This window comes from Castor canadensis, chromosome 12 (genome assembly GCF_047511655.1).
Source record: "Castor canadensis chromosome 12, mCasCan1.hap1v2, whole genome shotgun sequence".
Classification (NCBI taxonomy): Eukaryota; Metazoa; Chordata; class Mammalia; order Rodentia; family Castoridae; genus Castor; species Castor canadensis.
The window spans coordinates 65,237,493-65,257,714 of record NC_133397.1 but is presented as its reverse complement, the minus strand read 5'-3'; the positions used below and the strand labels follow the sequence as shown (position 1 = coordinate 65,257,714).

The following is a 20,222-nucleotide window of genomic DNA, read 5'->3' as shown; positions in this document are numbered from 1 at the left end:
TATAAATCATACACTTTAAATTGGTGAGTTGTATGATATATGAGTTATATCTCAGTAAAACTCTTTGGATAAAATGTTAACTGGTTTTCAATCTACAACTGCATTTATTTGAATAAATAAAGCAAATGGTATTCTATAAATTATATAAGCATATTCTAGTGACATGCTGGAAAAATGAAGAACAGTATTAATGAAAATGCTGGTTTAGAATGGGAAGGTCAAGAAGCTACCTGAGCATGGTGGCTCTCCACTCACAGGGCAAGAATCAAGGTAAATGCACTAGAATGAAATTGATCAAAGACCTTTATTCTGGTCCTCATCATTCATTAAACCACCTATGCACAACAGTTTCTTCATCTCTGCCACAGCCAGCAGCAGCTGCATTCAGTCCTGAAGTGGAAGACAAACATTAGTGGAAGACCTTGTAGAGAAAGCTATCAAATGAGATCTCTGTTTATCCCAACTTGGGTAAAAGTAGAACTGGAAGGCAGCTGCGCAGAGACTGTTCTTCAAAGCTGAGGCCTGCAGAGAGGGACGAGCTGAAGGACACAGCGGTGGCTCTCAAAACTGCCCAGCTTGGCAATCAATCCAAAGTACCTACAAGTACAAAAGGCAATGTGTAAGACATAGTATCCCAAGAGCTGTTTTAGAATGACAAACTGGGCAAGTTAAATAGAATGGTGCTGGTGTTGACAGTAGTTCTAATTTTGAAGAATATCTATCCAAAAGATGCTGGGGCAAAATATGTCTTTACATGGGCAGTTGGGAATTAAGTACACCAACCTAGAGAATTAGAGTTAGAGGTGGGAAAAGAGCTAAGAAGTTGTGTTAACTAATGCTTAGCTCATGGAGAGCACACAAGGGGTGATGAAACAAAATAAATGAGAAAATCTCTCTAAGCAAAGAGCTTATAATTTTTTTTTTTTTTTTTTTTAGAAAATCCCAGTTTAACATGGGGGAAATAAACCCACAAGTTTTATGCCCTCCCATTCAAGATTCCATTCAAAAGCAAAGGTTTTTAAAGGGTATAAATCTGCAACTAAGAACAGGGACCCATAAGCAGTTAAGGGATTTCAGCAAGTACACTGGATCATCAAAATCTGACTGAAGCATATTTACAAATGAAGCAGAGGAAAAATGAGCCTAGGAGGAATGTGGAGGGGGCTACAGCAGAGAAGGGAGGCATTTGCCTAGAAGAACCATAGGAAGGCTGTAGAATCAGTTACCAGGAATGACAGAAAGAGATGTGAGAGAAAAACAAGTTAAAACCCATGCTTCTGTATGACAAATACTTGCCTCCACATGCCCCTCACACCCCTCCTACCTGCAAAAGAGAGGCATTTAAACTTAACCTGGGGAAAAAAAAAAAATCAAACACACACAAGGCTCTCTTCAAAGAGCCCAATGGACCATCTACAGAGTCTGCAGCAGCCTCTGACACCACTCTGGCAAAGCATTTTGGATTCTGGCCTTTGGAGGTCCCAATATAACATCTGGTCCCACCGTTATTCAGCCTAAAGTACATAGAGCTGCCAGGGTAACAACTGTCAACACTCCACACACAGCTTCCCAACAGCCTTCTTATTCTCTCATTCTTTAAAGAATGAGAATTATTGGGTATTTGAAGAAAGCTATACAGTAAAGGAAAGACCAAAATTTATTTTAAAAGTCCTAAAATAAAACAGATAATTCAGGGGAAAAAACATAAGAAAAACAAACCAGAAACACAGTTAAAAAATAAAAAACCTTTGGTAATGGCAACTTCCTGCTGAGACCAACTGATAAAGCTAAATGTATTTTTATTTTTTAAAGAAAATCTTTCAGGAATTGAAAGGGTACCAAGAAACGTCAAATCTAAAATCTAGACAAGGCAAAGACACAAGTAAGCCCACCCTCATAGCTACTTTTGCCATAAGGGCATCTGCTGACAAGAGCTAAGAAACATGGCTGTGATTTTGGCAGGCTGAGAGAACTAAAAGGCAAACACCCAAGGATGCCAGAGTGAGGAGATCTGATAACCTCTTTTTAAACTGCAGTCCCAAAAGGAAACACATTCATAGTAATGCTGAACCAAAATTAAATTAGACCCCTCACAGACCTGCAACCCCTATTTGTATCACCACTGTAGTCCAATAACCTTCCAGTCTCAGGTCTTGATTAAGGAGGTCCTGCACTGATAATGTACCTAAGTACATCGCAAGAGCAAATGAAAATCTTCTTTGGAGAAGAAGATACAAGCCTCATATTATCCAACAAATAATTTTTTTCAAGTGCAATGGTCAGTTTACAAAAACAGTACTAACAGAATCAATAGGCAAAAAATGATAAACTCAAAAAAACTCTGTATATTGGATTAGACAAACTATAAAAGTTTCAAAGGATCTAGATGTTAGAAGAGATACTGGGACAGAGTGTGGGAGAGAGACAAAGACTATAAATTAGGTTTACTATTCCAAGAAATAAAAAATATGCCTCAAAGTTTCTTCAAGAAAAAACAAACAAAAAATGACAAAAAAGATTTGAAAAATAAATAGAACTCACAGTAGTGGAAAAATACAAAAAACTGAAACTAAGAACTCTACAAAAATAATTAAAAAGAGGAACTGTGAAGAGAGAATACTCTGGAAGGTCAGAAAAAATATTACACAGAACATATTATGAAGAGGTAAAATTAGGGTTGGTTTTTACGTATGTTTGACCAAAAGCCCAGAGAGAAAGGAGCAAGAAAGAACAAGCAGAGCCAATATCTGAGTATCTCTTCAGATGCTGACTGAGAATTTTCTAGGGCATATCAAAGAATCCAGACTCAAGAAGCCCAAGCACTGACTATATAAAAAGAAATCCACACCTCTACATATCAGAATGAAACTACAGAAAAATCAAAGAGAAAAACCTTATTTTTTTCTCTTTTTTTGAGACAGGGTTTCATTCCAGCTAGACTGGAACTTACTATGTACATATGCAGACCAGTCTTGCACTCTTGATCCTTCTGCCTCATCCTCCCAAGAGCTGGGATTACAGGCATACACCACTATACCCAACGACAGAGAAAATCTTAAAAAGGGATAAATTACAAATTAGGTTCAAAAGACAAACAGGCAATTTCTCAATAGAAAAAAAAAAGAAAAGAAAAGAAAGCCAAAAACAACAATAGAATCACATCTTCAACATGTTACACAACAGTAACTTTCCGCCAAGGATTCCATAGTCAACACATTATCTTTCAACAGCAAAATTATAAAGGCGCTCTCATGGCAAAAAAAAACCAAGCAGAGTCAGCTACCAGCCAACCACAAGTTCCAAAAGACTAGTGTCAGAAAGAAAGAAATGATCACGAGTGGGGGAGGAGAAATACAGAAAGAAAAGATGAAAGGATTGTAATAAATACGTAGATAAAGGTATGTGCCAGACTGTTTAACATAGCAATAACAATGCCTTACGTGAACTGACGAAGACACAGAATTCAGGAATGAGGTACTTGCAAAATGGAGTTAATGGATTTTAAGAACCCATTTTGTTGAGCATAAGGGAAAAGGTTCCAAAATGAGGCTTTGATAAATTATGCATATTATAACTGACAGGATAACCACTAAAAGGATAAAAATGGAATATAACTTCCAGACTGATAGAGGGAAGAAAAGGAACAGTAATCCAAAAGAAGTCAAAAAGTGTTTACCATATAAACACTAAGAAAAATGGTAAACTTTAATAGTGAGACTTTAAGGCAAAAAGCACTACTAGAAGTAACAATGGTCAATTTATAAATATTAAAGACTGAATTACACACAATATATAACAATATCAAACTTGTATATAGCTAATCGCATGGTCTTATAATGAAAATAACAGACCCAGAAATACAAGTAGAATTAATCTTCATCATTGGAGATTTTAATATGAAACTTCCAGTAGTTGATCAAATAAGCAGAAAAAAGAATAAGAACATAAACAATTTGAACTACACAATAATGAAATTTGATAATGGACCTAGCAACTACAGAATAACCTTTCTTCAAGTACACACAGAATACTGCAAAGGCTGACCAAACACTGGGATAATAAAGCAAGGTAGGCATCTAACAAAAGTTATTATGTAAGCAACTGTTTAAGAAAAACAAGCAGGTAGAAAGAGACGCTAAACAAAGATCCACAAACTGAGAGAACACTCTACAATATTGACTTGAATATGTCCATGAGAATGTTATCTTCAAAGACATCTAAAAGAATATATTTGAAGTGCCACAGGCCTAAGTTGATATGGAGACGCAGAACATAGGAGTGAAATGAATGCAATAAATCAAGAAAAGATTTCTGAAGACAATGAGGCTTAAAGGAAGTAATGAGAAACCCTGTTAGGGAGAAGGTAAGAATGAATTAAAGGCACATGGTTTTCACAAAGCTATTCAGTCAGAACATAGGTGTTGAGGAAGATTTAGGAATTAAGTAGCAGAAGTAGCTCTGAGAGAAAGTAGTTAAAAATGTGGTATTTCAAATGTATGTTATTTCAATGACAAGATTTAGTTAGTATGCAAGCTAATCCAAACTTCTAAAGAACAAATAGAAACATGCAAGTACAGCAAAATAATTACTTTACACAAACTACTGAAGAAAAAGGAAAAAGAGGTGACCCTTTAAATGTTGTCAGTTGTTTCTGATTTCTAACATTATGATAAAGGGACAAGATTTATATATAGGGACAGAGATCTGAGGAAGAATCAAATTTTTTAATCTATCTCTTCTTTATGGTTAGCAATTTTCCAGTAGAATTCTAATTCTACAGGGATGGAAAACGAATCCCACTAGATTTAGCAATGCAAGTAGAAAGAATTATTCTTACATAAACGAGAGAAAATTGGGAGTCTATTTTCTAAGGTCTGAACTCCCATCATCACCATGGAAAAGACAGGTGGAAATGACGTACCCACAAATAGGAAACTCACCTTCCAGAAAAGCAAATTCATCCACAGCTTCTATTGCATTATCTGAAACACAAGGTAAAAGGACACCTAACTCCCGTCATTTGGACATTAACCCCCATGCCCAACAGCACAATCCACACAGTTAAGGCCATGAGTTATTATGCAAATGAGGTCATTTATAAACTATGTCCCTTGGTTTCTTTTTACTCTACCATTAACTCTTACATATTAGTTAGTTCTCTACAAAAGAAAAGCTGATCAATTAGGGAGGAGGAGGGAAGAATGGAACTCTTCTACAATCCTAAATACATTTATTGTTTCTGCTCTGAAAGTTATCAGAAGAGTCTGGCAACATAGAAGGGAATGTGAGATAACAGTGTATATAAGCTTACACATATGCAGGGGTTACCAGCTAAACAAGAGTCAGAAATCAAATCTCCAATTGCCACGGTGATGCATTCCTAACCAGCAAAGGGCAAGCCTAACCCAGACCTCCCTTGCCTAACACCAGACACCACAATGGCACTCTACCCAAATCTCTCCTCTGGAGGGTTTTCCTCTTTCCTTGCTGAGCACAGCAGTAGGCGTCTTTTGCAATGGTCTCCACAAACAGTTCCTGTGAAGGAAACCGACAGAAGGAAGATCAAAGGCTTTAGACCACTGAGTGGGGTGAGAGAGTGAGGCTGTTTGTGAGTGGGGCAGCGGAGGCAGCTCAAGCACACGGGAAATTTCTGAAGCTAAGGTTGCCTTGGACTCCCTGTAGGTCACTGTGCTACCCGTTCTCCAGTAGGTCGGAACACCTCCTTCACTTGTAAATCCACCCCGGTCCTTCAACAGACTTCTACAAGTTCTGAGGGAGCCAAGGGAATGTAAATTAAAGCCACTGTCTGGTCCTCATCAAGAGGCAGGTGGTTAACAGAACAGTAAGTCTCTGCAGGCTTGTGACCCTCTTCCTAGCCTTCTTGTATATACACACCTCAGAATTCAGCCTAGCACCCCTCACATTTCTCCCCGGCCTTAGCACACCTGGACCCGCCCACCTCTTCCCCTTCCTCTCCAAATTCCGCCCCAGCTGCTCCAGGCCCCGCCCCGGAAGGCCCCGCCCCCGGAAGGCCCCACCTCCCGTCACGCGCCACGCCCCATCAAGCTTGCGTGCCCTTGCGTTCCCTCCGCACCGCAGCTCGCGCTAGAATGAAGATGGCTTCCTGTCCCGCTAGCGTCACGTCGGGATCTGCCTTCACTAAGGCCTTCACTCGCGCCAGAGGCAGCCTCGAGAGACGAGCCCCGGGCGCATTCGTCGGGGCTTGGGGCTGTGGGGTCGCTGCTTCCCCTCCGAGCCCATCCTCCTCCCGGGGCGTCCCACTTTCAGCCGCCGCCGCCGCCGCCATCCCGCCCTGAGCGTGCTGCGCGCGGCCGCTGACTGTGCGCGCGCATGCGGCGCCGACTCCCTTTCCCGCGCGGACTGATGGTCACGCCCTCTATGAGCACGCGGCTCCGCCCCTGCGCGGCAGGGCGCGCCGGAAACCCCGGGGGCCAGGGGCGGTGCTGGCGCTTGTGTGGCGTCTTACTGACTGCACGCTGTCGGCGCTTGTCTCAGTCTCGGTTCCCAATGGCCTTCCTACCCTGTTAGGCTTAGTTGAGCTTGGTGACCGCCTAGTCTGGGAATGTAGTAGTTGCGCCGCCATGGTCTGGAGAAGTCCAGACCTCGCCCATAACAGTTTCAGCCTTCCCGAACCTTCACCCGAGGGCTAGTGTTGGAGACCAGGACATCCCCAGATGGCGGAGGAGGGTGCGAATCCTGAAAGCGCCAAGCTCTTGCGAAGGGGGTAGGACCTTGGGCAGGCAAAAGTGGAAGTGTAGTTTGGGCACAGGAAACCACGAGAAAGTGGCGACTAGACAGCGTGAAGTTGGCATCCCGAGGCGTCCGTGTTTGTTCTAACACTGCGTCAGATCACTGGATCCCTTACACTCCTGAAACAGCACCGCAAGAGCTTTTGTTTTTGTAGGTTATATCAAAATTCATTGAACTCGAATTAAAAGTTTTAAAATACAACAATACACATTAACACATAACATGTTTGAGGCTGTGGGGGCCCTCAAGTGGTGGAGCACCCGACTAGTAATCGTGAAGCCCCGAGTTCAAACCCCAGTCCTGCAATTAAAAACATTTTTGTGACAACTTCAAAACTAAAACATTTAGTGAGAAAAGTCTTTGTCCATCTTAACAGAAGACAGCTGGATTTGCTGTATATGAATGTTACCCTTTTTGCATAGCTCTGAAGAACACTGCATCTTGAGAGAATGAGGGGAAAAAGGCAAGTAACAGTACAGTGTTAAGAAAAGAGTTTTGACCTCATGCACCGCTGCGAAGGACCCTGAGAAACTCTTCCCCGTCTCCCATGGGTTCCCACACCACACTTTGAGATCTGCTAGCACAGAACCGGTAATACTTGTAATAAATTTTCAACCTAAGCCACTTGTTATAAAAGCTTACTTTTTTTTAGCACTTATCGTATGCATTGTTGAAACTGCTTTACCTATAAATTAACGTGAGGTAAGTAGTATTTTAACTTTGTTTTAGGTTAAGAAATTGAGGCACAGGCTGGTTAATAATTACAGCAGAATGTGTGAGGCCAAGATAAAACTGAATTAAATGACATCAGAAATCAGTTCCAAAATTACGTAGTAACATTGTGTGAGTGGATCAGCACAGAGGCTCCACTAGAAAAGAATGAGTCTTAGTGGAGAATTAAAATCTTCAGAGAGGAATGTGAGTAGCTGAACATTTAAGGAGAACTGTAGTTGTGACTTCAGTCCTCAGTCCTCTTCCGTTTACATTTAAGAAAAAGAAAAGAGAAACATACAAAGGAAAGGTTTACTCTTAATTCCCTATTTATAGAAATCGATTAGGCAGTGATTTCACCTAACTTTCATTAAAATGATATAAACAATGTAATCTACAGGCTTTCCACAATTGGGCTCCTTCCAACTTCTCGAGCTCCATTTCTTACCTCCTCCCTGTTCCCTTTGCACCTGAACTGCACAGGTTTTGTCTTCAGGTCCACAGTTTTGTCAGGAAAGCTCATCTCACTTTCCTTCAAATCCCAGCCTCTTTCTTGTTGGACGCTTTCCCTCACCAATTCACCCTTTCACAGTTAAGATAAAATTGCTCACACCACTGAGCACCTGTCCTTCATAATGCTGATCACACATAATCCTGCACTTCCCTGTGTGATTATCTGATCAATGTTTGTCTCCTGCCCCAACTCCAGATTGCATAGTGCATTAGGAAGGTGTCCCTGTCCGATTCACTGAGTCTCCGGTCTGTGGTATGGTATCCAGCATTTAGTAGATGCTCAATAAATACTTAGCAAATATATCATTACATGGCTCAGCTGGAATTGAAAGCTCCTAAGAACTCATGTCAAAGACTCAGTGAAGGGGAAAAGAGGAATGTTATTTGAAAATGCCTACCAGGACTGGGCATGGCTCAAGCGATAGAGCACCTGTCCAACAAGCACAGACCCCAGGACTGCTCCCCACCCCCCAAAAAAAGGAAGAAAGTGCCTACCAAGGGTTTCTGGTAATTCCTGTAACAGGTTCTGTCATTCTTTCAATCTTTAGAATCACTGCTTTGAACAACGATTTCGTGTTTTATTTTGTGGAGGATTAAGTTAACATTAAGAAAGAATGACAAATATATTTTATAACTTTAAAAAAACCTGAAAATAAGATAATACTTGTAGTGACACTTTAGATCATTTCCTTCATTTGTGTAGCTTCCTTCTCTATGTGAACAACAGACACAGTTGCACTCATAAGAAGTCAGCACTCAACTTGTCCTACACTCTCATCTGTAGAATCTGTTTATTCTTGGAATGGTTTATGAGCCAGCAGAAGTAGGAACATGAAGGGTCAATGCCATACTTAATCATTTTGAATAGTTCAGTGGTCTAGAGTATTGGATTTTCTTATTTTCAATAAGTAATGGAATGATTGTGAGCTATGAGTAGTCTGTAAGAAATGCTCAAAAGACAGGAGAGCCTAAGAATTAAGCCCTTGTAATGTATAAATGTAAGTTCCCATTACATTTCAGTTTTGAACTAAACAGATACATAGAATGATTTACCCAATAAACATATAGTTAAATATGATTTATTATCCCATCACTGCTTATAAGCAGAAGCATTTTTATGTTGAACCAAATTCCAAGAGAATATTGTAGATTGTGATTATTTTTCATCAAGTTTAATTTTTAAATTATTCTTGTAGAACATTTATATAAGCTTTTTCACCCATCTTGAGCCTGCCCTCTAAACAGAGAGGATATGAAATTGCGAGCCATGTGAGCCACACGCATCACCACCTTGACCAGCACTGGAAGCCCCAAGAGTCTGAGATAGCTGGTGGCGTGCATCAGCATAAGATCAGTTGTCATAAATATCACTCTGGATATTTTGGGGAGGGCAGTATGAAGTATTGCCACTTGAAGAAGTCAACATAACGTAGATCTTTGATGAAGCAGAAAAGGGTCATTGCTGTTGAAACAATATTAGCTACCATCTTTAATGAATGCAGCCAGACTATTATAAAGTTCTGGGGAGAAGAAGTTCATGAGGCATCCAGTAATCATGAAAGCCAAGTACTTTACCAGAAAATCTAAGGAGGAATTAAAGATGTGGAGCAGCAGCCTATGTCCTAGTGATCAAACAGGAGTAAGATTATTAACCATTATACATGCCTTTCTGAAAGAGAGAAGACAGGAAAAGAGGTATGGAGGGAAGAAGGAAGGAGGGAATGAGCGAGAGAAACTGTAACTAAGCAGCACGTCCATTTCTATTATGAGTAAGGTTTGACTTCCCACTTGCATTACTTTTAAAGGTTGAATTTGTTGGTTATGTTGATACAATTCAGTAACTTTTTATAGGAGCAGGAAACCTGGTTCAAATCAGTCTTTGTCCCAATTCAAGCTAGTAGGAAGAAGCCATTCCATCTTTCTCAAATAAGGATGCAGTATTGTTTTAAAGAGAACATTGAGATTCATGCCTTTTTCAACTCCTACCTCTGGAGTAGAGGACTAGGACTGAGAAGAAACTCAAGTAGAAGTAAGGGCTAAAATAGCAATTTGATATCAAGCAACCAACAACTATAGCATATTGCAATAGTTTTTAAAATGTGTCCATAAATTCTTTTAACACTTCTTCAAGAAGTGGACCCTAAATCACCTCCCCTTAAGTGTTGGTTAGATTCAGTGACTAATTTCTGATGAATAGAGTATGGCAGAAGTGACACTGTACAACTTTCAAGATTATATGACAAAAGACATTGCACAAAAAGACTATGAGAGCTCTATAAGAGTTCAGCAATATTTCAGAGTACAAAGTTAATACACAAAAGTCAATTGTTGTGGGTTGTACAGGGAGAATCTGGCTGGACCAGGCACACAGGCTGTAGTCAGAAGCCAGTTGAATCAGTAGAGATTGTCACTTTCAGAAGATTATTTAATCACTATGTCAAGCAATGTAGATGTTTCTAATTCATATGATGAAGATCAGGGATCTAAATTTATCCGAAAGTTTAAAAAGCACCATTTGCCCATGTTGGAATGACAGGCTTTGCAGCAATTGTTGCATACCAACTGTACAAATTGAAGAACAGATGAAATACAAAAGTGTCACTTCACCTGTTGTACATGCACGTGGCAGCCCAAGGCTTTGTTGCAGGAGCAGTGACTCTGGGTATGGTCTATTCCATGCATAGAGATTTTGGACAAAACCTAAACCTTGAAGAAGAGATGCTATCTTGGTCCTGTTGGAAGTGCCTGCTCTAGTTAGACGTCTCATATTGAGGTATATACATAAACAATTGAAATGGATTCAGTCAGAATTTTGAATAATGGCTTTTTTCTTGCAAGCTTGATTTGCCTAGTGACCAAATCATCAGTGACTAGTTCAGTAACTAGGTCACTCCAAAGTCAAGTTAACACAAAAGAAACTTTCCATCTAAATGCACTTGATTATGTTAAAATGTCCTCCTTCTTAAACCCTTATGACTAAATTAATTCTAAAGATGACAGCAGCTGGGCATAGTGGCTCACACCTGTAATCTTACATGTTCTAGAGGCAGAGATCAAGAAGATAGAGGTTCAAGGCCACTCTGGGCAAAAATTTCCTAAGCTTCCATCTCTACCAATAAAAACCTGCATGTGGTAGCATGTGCCTGTCATCCCAGCTACTCAGGAAGTGTAGATAGAAGTATCACTGTCCAGGCCAACTCAGACATAAATAAGAGACTTTATTCAGAAAACAAAGTAGAAAAAAAAAGGGCTGAGGACATGATTCAAGTGGCAAAGTGCCTGCCCAGCAAATACAAGAACCTGAGTTCAAACTCCAGTATCCCCAGTCCCCAAAAAAGAAGACAACAGGCCAATCCTGAAGTCCTCCCAGTTTGCTGCAAACTATCACATACTTAGCTTATCATGTGGGAATCCTCTTTGCCCAGTTAATTTAACTGAAACTCATAGACTGGTTTGCGAACTTCTGTTCTTAGGATTGTTGCCTCCTGAAGAACTCTTTCCAAAAAAATTGCATGAAATGTAACTTATCCCACAACCTGTGTGTGGTGTGTGTGTGTGTGTGTGTGTGTGTGTGTGTAAGCCAAACCTGGAAAGCTTATAAGAGAGCTGCATAGAAACAGTATTTATTTTAGACTCACATTTGTAAACATGAGAATAACTTAATTATGGGTTCCAGTTTGGCTCTTTCATAATTGCTGAATATTTGTGTTGTTATTATAATAATTTTTAAAGTCATCTTGAACTAGATATTTTTCTTTGTTTTGTTTTATTTGCAGTGTTGGGGCTCAAACCCAAGATCTCCTACCACAAGGTTTTCTACCACTGAACTACATGCCCAGCCCAGAAATAGGTATTTTCTAACACAAAGTAAATGAAGAACAGTTTTTAAATGTGAGCAGTATATATTTTTCTGAAATAATAGTAAATGTTTAACAGATTACCTAAATGGAAGTGATTCATGGTTATGAGCAAACTGACATTGTATGCAAACTTTGATACACTACAGAATGCTTTAGCACACTTATAAATTTCTCTTATGTTACATTCGATGGTGATAACATAGTATCACCATCATAGTGTGTGTATTGTTATTAAAGTAAGTGAACAGACAAAAAATCAATTGTATCTCTATACAATAGCAATAAACAGTCCAAAACTTAAGTTAGAGGATAATTCTGTTTATTCCAAAAGAATAAAAATCTTAGAAATAAATTTCACAAAAGAAGTGCAAAGTTTATGATAAAAAACTATAAAAGATCATTGAAGAAAATTCAAGAAAACCTAAATAAGTAGGAAGACAGCCAAGTTCATGGATTGGAAGGCAATAAGATGGCCATACTCTCTGATCTAAAATTCAATACAATCTCTATCGAAATCCCACCTTTTTCATTTTTTGCAGAAATTAAAAACTGATCCTATAATTCATATGGAAGTGCAAAGGACCTAGAAAAGCCAAAACAATTTTGAAAAGGAAGAACAAAGAGGACTCACACATCCCAGTTTTAAAACTTACAGCAAAGCTGCAGTAATCAAGACTGCTTCAAGTACTGGCTTCAGGATAGACATGTAAGATCAACTCAATAGAACTGAAAGTCCATAAATAAACTTATACATTTATGGTACATTGACTTTCAACAAGGACAACAACACAATTCAACAGGAAAAGTCTTTTCAACAAGTTGTGCTAGGGCAACTGAATAGCCACGTGCAAAAGAATAAAGTTGAATCCCTATCTCATCCCCACATACAAAAGTTAACTCAAAATGGGTCAAAGACCTAAAGGCAAGAACAAAACTATAAAACTCTCAGAAGAAAACATAGGAAATAAATATTTATGACATTGAAATCAGCAAAGACTTCTTAGCTATGAGTAATAAGAGGAAAAAAAAAAGGTAAACTGTACTTCAAAAAAATTTTTGGTGGTATTGGGATTTATACCCAGGGCCTTGTGCTCTCTAAGCAAGCGCTTTACCACTGAGCCACTCCACCAGCCCTTCATCAAAACATTTTTAATTTGGGCTTCAAAAGACTATCAAACAGTGAAAAAACAAAATATTTGTAAGTCACATATCTGATAAAGGACTACACTTAGAATAAAGAACTATTAGAATAATAGAAAGACAAATGACCTAGCCAGACACATGGTGGTACATGCCTGTAATCCCAGCTACTCTGGAGGCAAAGGCAGAAGATCATAAGTTCAAGGCCAGCCCAGCAAAGTTAGTGAGACCCTGTGACAGAAACAAAATAAAAACAAAAGGCAAAAGGGCCAGGGCTATGACTTAGGTGGTAGAGCACTTGCCTAACAAGTGCATCGCTCTGGATTCAATCCCCACTACCCCCCCAAAAAAAAAAAAAGATAAATGACCAAATTTTAAAATGGCCATAGGATTTTTATAGACATTTTTCTAAAGAAGATCTATAAATGGCCAAAAGACACATTAAAAGGTGCTGAACATCACTATTCATTAGGAAAATAAAAATATAAAGCAAAATCACACACTTTCCTCTAGGATAGCTATAATAAAAAAGACAGACAATAAAAACAATTTGCAAAGATGTGAAGAAATTGGAGCCCTCATACATTTCTGGTCAGAATGTAAAATGTTACAGCCACTTTGGAAAATGTATGGCAATTCCTTAAAAAGTTAACCATAAAGTTACCATAAGACCCAGCAATTCCACCCTTTAGTTATACAATCAAGAGAATTAAAAACATGTCCACACAAAGACTTACATACAAATTTCTTAGCAGTAATATTTATAATACAGAAAAAGTGGAAACAACTCAAATGTCCATGAACTCATGGATGGATAAAAAAAGTATAGCCTATCCATACAATGTAATATTGTTTGACCACAGAAAAAAGAATGACACATTGAGATGCTGCAACATGGATGAACTCTGAAGTATTATGCTTCATACACATATTGTATGGTTCCATTTATATGAAATGTCCAACATAGCCAAATTCATAAAGGCAAAAAGTAGATTCCTGGCTTCCAAGGGTTGTGGGGAGGGAGGAATGAGAAGTGATTGCCGATGGATATGGAGTTTCTTTAGGGATGATGAAAATATTCCGGAATTAGAAAATCTTTGCACAACCTCATGAATATACTAAAAATGTACAATTTGAAATGGTGAATACTGTGCTATATGAATTGTATCTCAATTTCTTAAAAGATCCTATTTTTAAAGGTACTACTGCTTTTCATCACTCTCTCTTCCCCCATGGCTCTCTCCCTCCTTCTCTATTTCTCTCCCTCTCTCCTCTCTCTTCTATGACTCATTCTAGGAAAAAAATAGCTGCTATGTCATAAGGACACACAAAGAGCCTTATGGATACATGAACATGGTGAAGATTTGAGGCCTCCCATCAAGTCAGAAAAAGAACTGAAATCTTCCACTAATAGCCAAGTGAATGAACTCTTAGAAGTGAATCCTCCAACCCTAATCAAGCCTTCAGATGATTGCATTATGGGTAAATCCTTGCTGCAATCTCATGAGGGACCCTGAGTCAGAACCACCCAGTAAGCTACTGCCAAATTAGTAGCTCATAGAAACTGCAAAAAAATAAGTGTTTTGTTGGGTTTTTTTATTGTTTTGGTGGAACTGGGTTTTAAACTCAAGGCCTCATGCTTGCTAGTCAGGCACTCTACCATACCGCTAACCCTTTTTCTTTGATTATTTTTGAGATAGGGTCTAGCATTTTTGCCTGGACTGGCCTGGACTGCAGTCCTCCTACTTATATTCCCTACATAGCTGGAATGATAGATGTGCGTCACCACAGGCAGCTTTTCTTATTGAGATGGGGTGTCACTAACCTCCCACACATACACAAACACACTCAGACTCAAACCGTGATCCTCCTGATCTCTGCTTCCCGAGGAGCTGGGAGCCATGGCACCTAGCTGTTTGTTGTTTAAAACTGCTAATTTCTGGGAAGCAATAGATAATTAATACTTATGACCAGGAATAGAAGTCAATCAGTCATTCTCAGAGAACTTGTTGAAAACCTACTCTCTCAGGTACAGTGCTAAACCACTGGGATCCAATGGTAGCTAAAAATAGGTATAATCCCTGAGCTTATATGGCTTAAAAAATAAGACATGACAGAAACTAATCAAATAAGTGCACAAAGGTCATTACAACTTATTAGGAGTAACAAAAGAAAGCTACAGGTTGTCGTAAGAATGTAGACTAGGAAAAGCTTAGATTCCCATTTGTACTCTTAATCTGGAAGATATTATTCAAAGCCTCTTCATTTTCTAGTTCTTTCTTCCACTCATCACCCACAGATAGGGTCAGGGAGAATGCACTGAACAGGTCCTAGACCAGGTCTACTGCTGCTGCCCATTGAACAGATAACACACCAACACTATCACTCTCATCCTGCATCCAGAAAAGTCCACTCCATCGCATCTGTGGTTTGTGTCTGTATGTCAGGAAACTACCACCCAGCAAACAACCAATATGTGTAGGAACTATATGAATTCAAACCCAAGTACAGACAAATAAATTAATTAAATTAAAAAGTGGCTATCTGAGGCCCAATAAAGTCACAAATGCCATTAATTCCTAATGTTTTCTCTACACATCTATGTGGATTCACCTTGTTTTTACTCTTCCCAGATAAACACTGTTCAAGACCTAGTTCTTCATGCCATACACATATTTACAACAAGCAAGACACAGTACTAAAATAAGTGGTAAAAGATAGTAGAGGAAGAGTGGCCTGCTATCTCTGTGGCCATTGTAATACTTGATTGTGATGGAAAGTGACAATTCTGAAGAGCAGTTGTGGGAATTTGTTCCCAATCTGAAGCAACCAAGAGAAGCTCCAGGCCAGACCTTTCTGGGGAAAGAAGTCTAGGACATGGGTAATGTCTTTCAGCATGCACCCCATCCACAGATCACAAACATCAGTAGGCAAGTTTATCAAAACTTTCAACACACACACACACACACACACACATTCGTTCCTGACACATGTAAGTTTCATCTCATCTCCATAAACCTAAACTTCTAGCTTTCTACACTTAAAAATAGCCATCTTTATTCAGCTTTTTTCCAATACTTAGAACTGTCTCCTGAATTTCTTAGAACTCAGATCTTTTTTTAAGGTCTAAGGAAGCAATCAGCTTTAACAAAATAAAATTTGCCAATAAGTACTGTATTGTTCAGTTATTCATTACTATAATGAAATACCCAGGGCTTGCTAACTTTATATTAAAAAAAAAAAGAGGTTTATTTAACTTCACAGTTTTGGAAGCTGAAAGTCCAAAGCAGAATGGTAAGGGAACATCTTAGCTGCATCACCTCCTGGTAGATGGTGGTGGTGCAGGTATTTGCAGAAGAGAGAAATTGCATGACAAATAGGAAATCAGAGAGAATGGGTGGGGCAAGACTCAGCCTTTTATAATAGCCCTAAAGAGAAAACTGACCAGGATCCTCTAAGAAATACCCAATCCCTTCCACAGACACAATTGCACTGACCCAAGGACTTCAGGATTGGCTCTACCTCTTAAAGGTCTATACCATCTCCCAATACCAGCACCTGAGAGACCAAGACTCGGGACCTTTGTTGGGGACACCCTTGAACCTATCCAAACCATAGCAAGTACCTAATAATAAAAAACAAAACTGAAGGTTAACATTTAAAATACTATTGATTAAAAAACTACTTTTAAAATTCTTTTAAAATTTATAAACTGGGTGTGATGTCACATGCCTATAATCCCAACACTCAGAAGGCTAAGGCAGGAAGAGGCTACATTGCAATAAGACACTGTCTTAAAAAACCCACAAAAATAATTTTTTTTTCCTGGTATCAAATAGCAGTTCAAGTTGGTGTGTCTCCCAGTAACACTGCTCTCGACCTGATACAGCATTACTATGACAAGAGTCTTTTGAATTGAAATACCTGTACCACCACCTGGCCAGGAAATTGATCAATTTTCCCACCATCTTTCTCTGTTCAAACTTATTGCAAAAAATCTGTATTTCCATAGCATGAATGCCATAATGTTATTTGTTCTTCATTGGCACTGAAGTAATATAGTAAAACATTTTAATTTTATTTCTTTAAGATTATATTCAAAGCAAAAACACAACATTTAAAAATTCTCATGGAACTCTCACTCCCTCAAGAACATATCTACAGACCTGCTATGAGAAACACAGCTTCAATACCACAACTAAATCAAAGCCAAAACACTTAAAAAGTGTATTACTAAGGCCTTGGGAGAAATATGGGGAAACACCAATAATAGGAACCATCCTAAAGCTGGTGAATCTGGTTTTCAAATTCCCCATTCATCTATCTCCATCTTGAAGCCACTTGTAGGCTGACTTCCAGCCTCACCTGAAGTCAAACCTCACAGGCATATCAAGACCCAGATGAGAATTCCCTCTGCTGCTGGCTAAGGACATTTTCTCATCCCTTTATCTACAAAGGACCTGACTTTCCCAAAAGTTTCTCTGCCCTTTAGAGGAAACCCTTGCTGGTGGGGACAACCAGGACCTCACCAGGACCATCTTTATCATTCTACATACAGTATGTATTGCTGCAGGACACTCATTAACATACTGTCCCTGAACTGGCTCTCCCCTTTGGTTTTCACTATTTCCATGACTTGAGTAAGAACTCTCTTGCCAGCTTTAATGATGAATTCACATTAGCTCAAGGATTACAAACATGATTGCCTCCACTAATTGCCAGGTATGACCGTACCAGTCCCACCAAACACCTCCTAAGGTTTGTGCACTCCCTCCTTAGCCAATTCTCCCTTTACCTCCCTCCCACCCCACACAGCCATGAAGCAAGATGCTGCAGAAAGTTCCAGTAGTTCAGCTATGTCATTGGTAGATATAGGTAGTGTTTTCCTAGGCCTGAGGCTCGCTGAATAAAAAAGTCAAAGGGTTTTGATGAAAGGAAATACAACTTTGAAAAAATGGGTGAATTAGCTAGATTGATACAAAGGCCTCTTCAAGGAAAAAAGTTTCCTCTTTCTGTACTTGGCCAAAGGCCTTTTATACAGTTCTCCCATCTTTGGTATCACTGCCCTGTTCCCTAATATCTTCATGGTCAAAGACAGATAAAACAGTATGTGGAAGTAAAGTTAGAAAAGGGAGGTTACCAAAAACATAATTATACCATTATCAAGACAATGAGATAAAATAGCAGAAAAGAGATTAAGAAGCAGAATGAATAGTATAAAATATGAAAGACTAAAAACCATGAGTTTAAAAGATAAAACTGGCAACGAAACTATTAGCTAAATAATTATACTAGAAAAAAGAAAACGGTAATCATGTACCCAAAGAAGGAAAAATTAAATATAGTCAAAAAGGCAGTCCCTGAGGTCTGTTATCTAAGGAGGTTTTACCCAGTTAGCAAAATACAGCACAGAAAGCATCTGGCAACAAGTGTTTCACCATTTGTTTAGCTCAAGGTGCCAAACAACTTCATGCAGTCATACTTAAGGAGCTTTGGGCTGGAGGTGTGGCTCAATTGATAGAGTGCCTGCTTTTTGCTCCAGTTGACTTTCCAACCTAGTGTGTATAAGTATGCAAAAACCATAGCCAAAGAGAATGACTGCCACCCATAATGACTTCCAGTGCCTATTAACCATGTATTTTGCCTGGAAGGTCATGTCTCTAGCCTTCACACTACCCTGGGCTGATCCAGCTTTGACTAGGGCTGCTCAACTAACTCTGGTATGTTCCAGGCCTCTGGACAAAATACAAGTTTTTTTTTTCTATTACCCTAGCAATAGAACCAGTTTTGTTTCTATTTGGCATTTAATAAATGCTGAACCCCTGGAGAGTCAGTGTAACCTGCCTCCTGGAGTATAGTGAGAACTGGCAGGCTAAAGTCTAAGAAAGCAACTTGTGGAGAGAAGTTTTTACTTCTTCACTCTGTTTTTGTATATTTAAGGTAATATGTTCTCAGGACTAAAAAAGCTATGGTGAATCCATGGAAGCAGAAACCTAAGGGTGACTTGTTTTGTCTTGTCATCTCCTCATCCTAATAATGAAGACTCTATCCTGCATTCATCCTGGGCTTGCATGCACATGTGTGTGGGGAGAAGGGAAGAGAGAGAGAGAGAAAGGGAGAGAGAGAGAGAGAGAGAGAGAGAAGAGAGAAGAGAGAGAAGTCATAGAATACAGAAGAAGGGAGAGATACAACAATTGTGTTGTCTCAGGGAAATGCGATGAGAGAGGGAGGCAGCATAAACTTTTCTCTCTAGTTACAATATCTCTCTCTAGTTACAATATCTCTAGTTACAATAAATTATCTGTTAACATTATCTCTGGAGTTACAATAAATATGTTTCTCTTGTGATTTAAATATAATAGCAAGATTAAACTGAAAAAGAATAGAACTGCAGAGAGAGAAGAAATGGTTTACAAAGAGCAACAAGGGCATGAATTTGTATTTGCATGCCAGAAAACATAACCCAATAAGTAAGTAGGCCCACACAGATCAAAGACCATAGAGAGAAAACATAACCTCATTTCTTTCCAGAAGAGACCAGGTCCTGCAAGATGCTGATATGTCAAATCATCATCCTAGGGGGAAATAGGGCCCAACTTTGCCAGACATGAATGAGAAGATACCTTAGCAAGCAGGGGTCTATACAACTCCTTGACTTGGGGGTCCTGAAAACAGAATATATCAGAGGCAGTTTTTTTCTACTACCCTTGAAGATGCTGCCTCGCACTTCTCTAAACCAGAGCCTGCAGTACTGGATGAATTAGTCACTATGAACTCTCTGTGCATGGGTATGTGAGAGAGAGAGGTGTATGTATGTGCACTAGAAACACTGTGATTAATAAGTATACTGAAATAGGAATTCTATGAGCATTAATTTTACTGTAGTCTACTTTCTTAAGATATCTTATTAAGAGATCTCATATCTCTTAAGAAGATATTTGCCAGGCATCAGTAGCTCATCCCTGTAATCCTAACTACTTGGAAGGCAGAGATCGGGAGGATCATGGTTCAAAGCCATCCTGGGCAAATAGTTCTCAAAACCCTATCTCAAAAAATACTCAAACCTGTATTGTATTTTTTTTCTAAATTGAATTTTCTTTTCTTGATGGTGATCTCTTTCATATCATCTCAAGGTTTAGACTTGAGAAGGAACAAGTATAATGGGAATGATAGTCTTGAAAAGAGACATACTGCACATAATCAGGAGGAGGAAAGAAAAACTTGGCC

The 20,222-nt window shown here is 39.1% G+C and overlaps 1 protein-coding gene and 1 pseudogene across 2 annotated transcripts; one reads left to right on the top strand and one right to left on the bottom strand.

Annotated features, from left to right (window-relative positions):
• Positions 1-285: 285 nt before the first annotated feature.
• Positions 286-6,384, bottom strand: Pole4 (DNA polymerase epsilon 4, accessory subunit). Of its 2 annotated transcripts, XM_020181712.2 has the most exons (4): positions 6,095-6,367; positions 5,451-5,535; positions 4,941-4,982; positions 286-597 (listed from the first exon to the last, which is right to left on the bottom strand). In XM_020181712.2, exons 1-4 carry the CDS (start codon positions 6,305-6,307, stop codon positions 584-586), a joined length of 354 nt encoding a protein of 117 aa, XP_020037301.1. In that variant the 5' UTR covers positions 6,308-6,367; the 3' UTR covers positions 286-583. The 2 variants fall into 2 exon arrangements, with proteins under 2 accessions (XP_020037301.1, XP_073906170.1); XM_074050069.1 differs by lacking the exon at positions 286-597 and having other exon boundaries at positions 4,939-4,982; positions 6,076-6,384.
• A 4,045-nt stretch (positions 6,385-10,429) lies between these two features.
• Positions 10,430-10,794, top strand: LOC109697841 (HIG1 domain family member 1A, mitochondrial pseudogene; annotated as a pseudogene).
• The last annotated feature ends 9,428 nt before the right edge of the window (positions 10,795-20,222 follow it).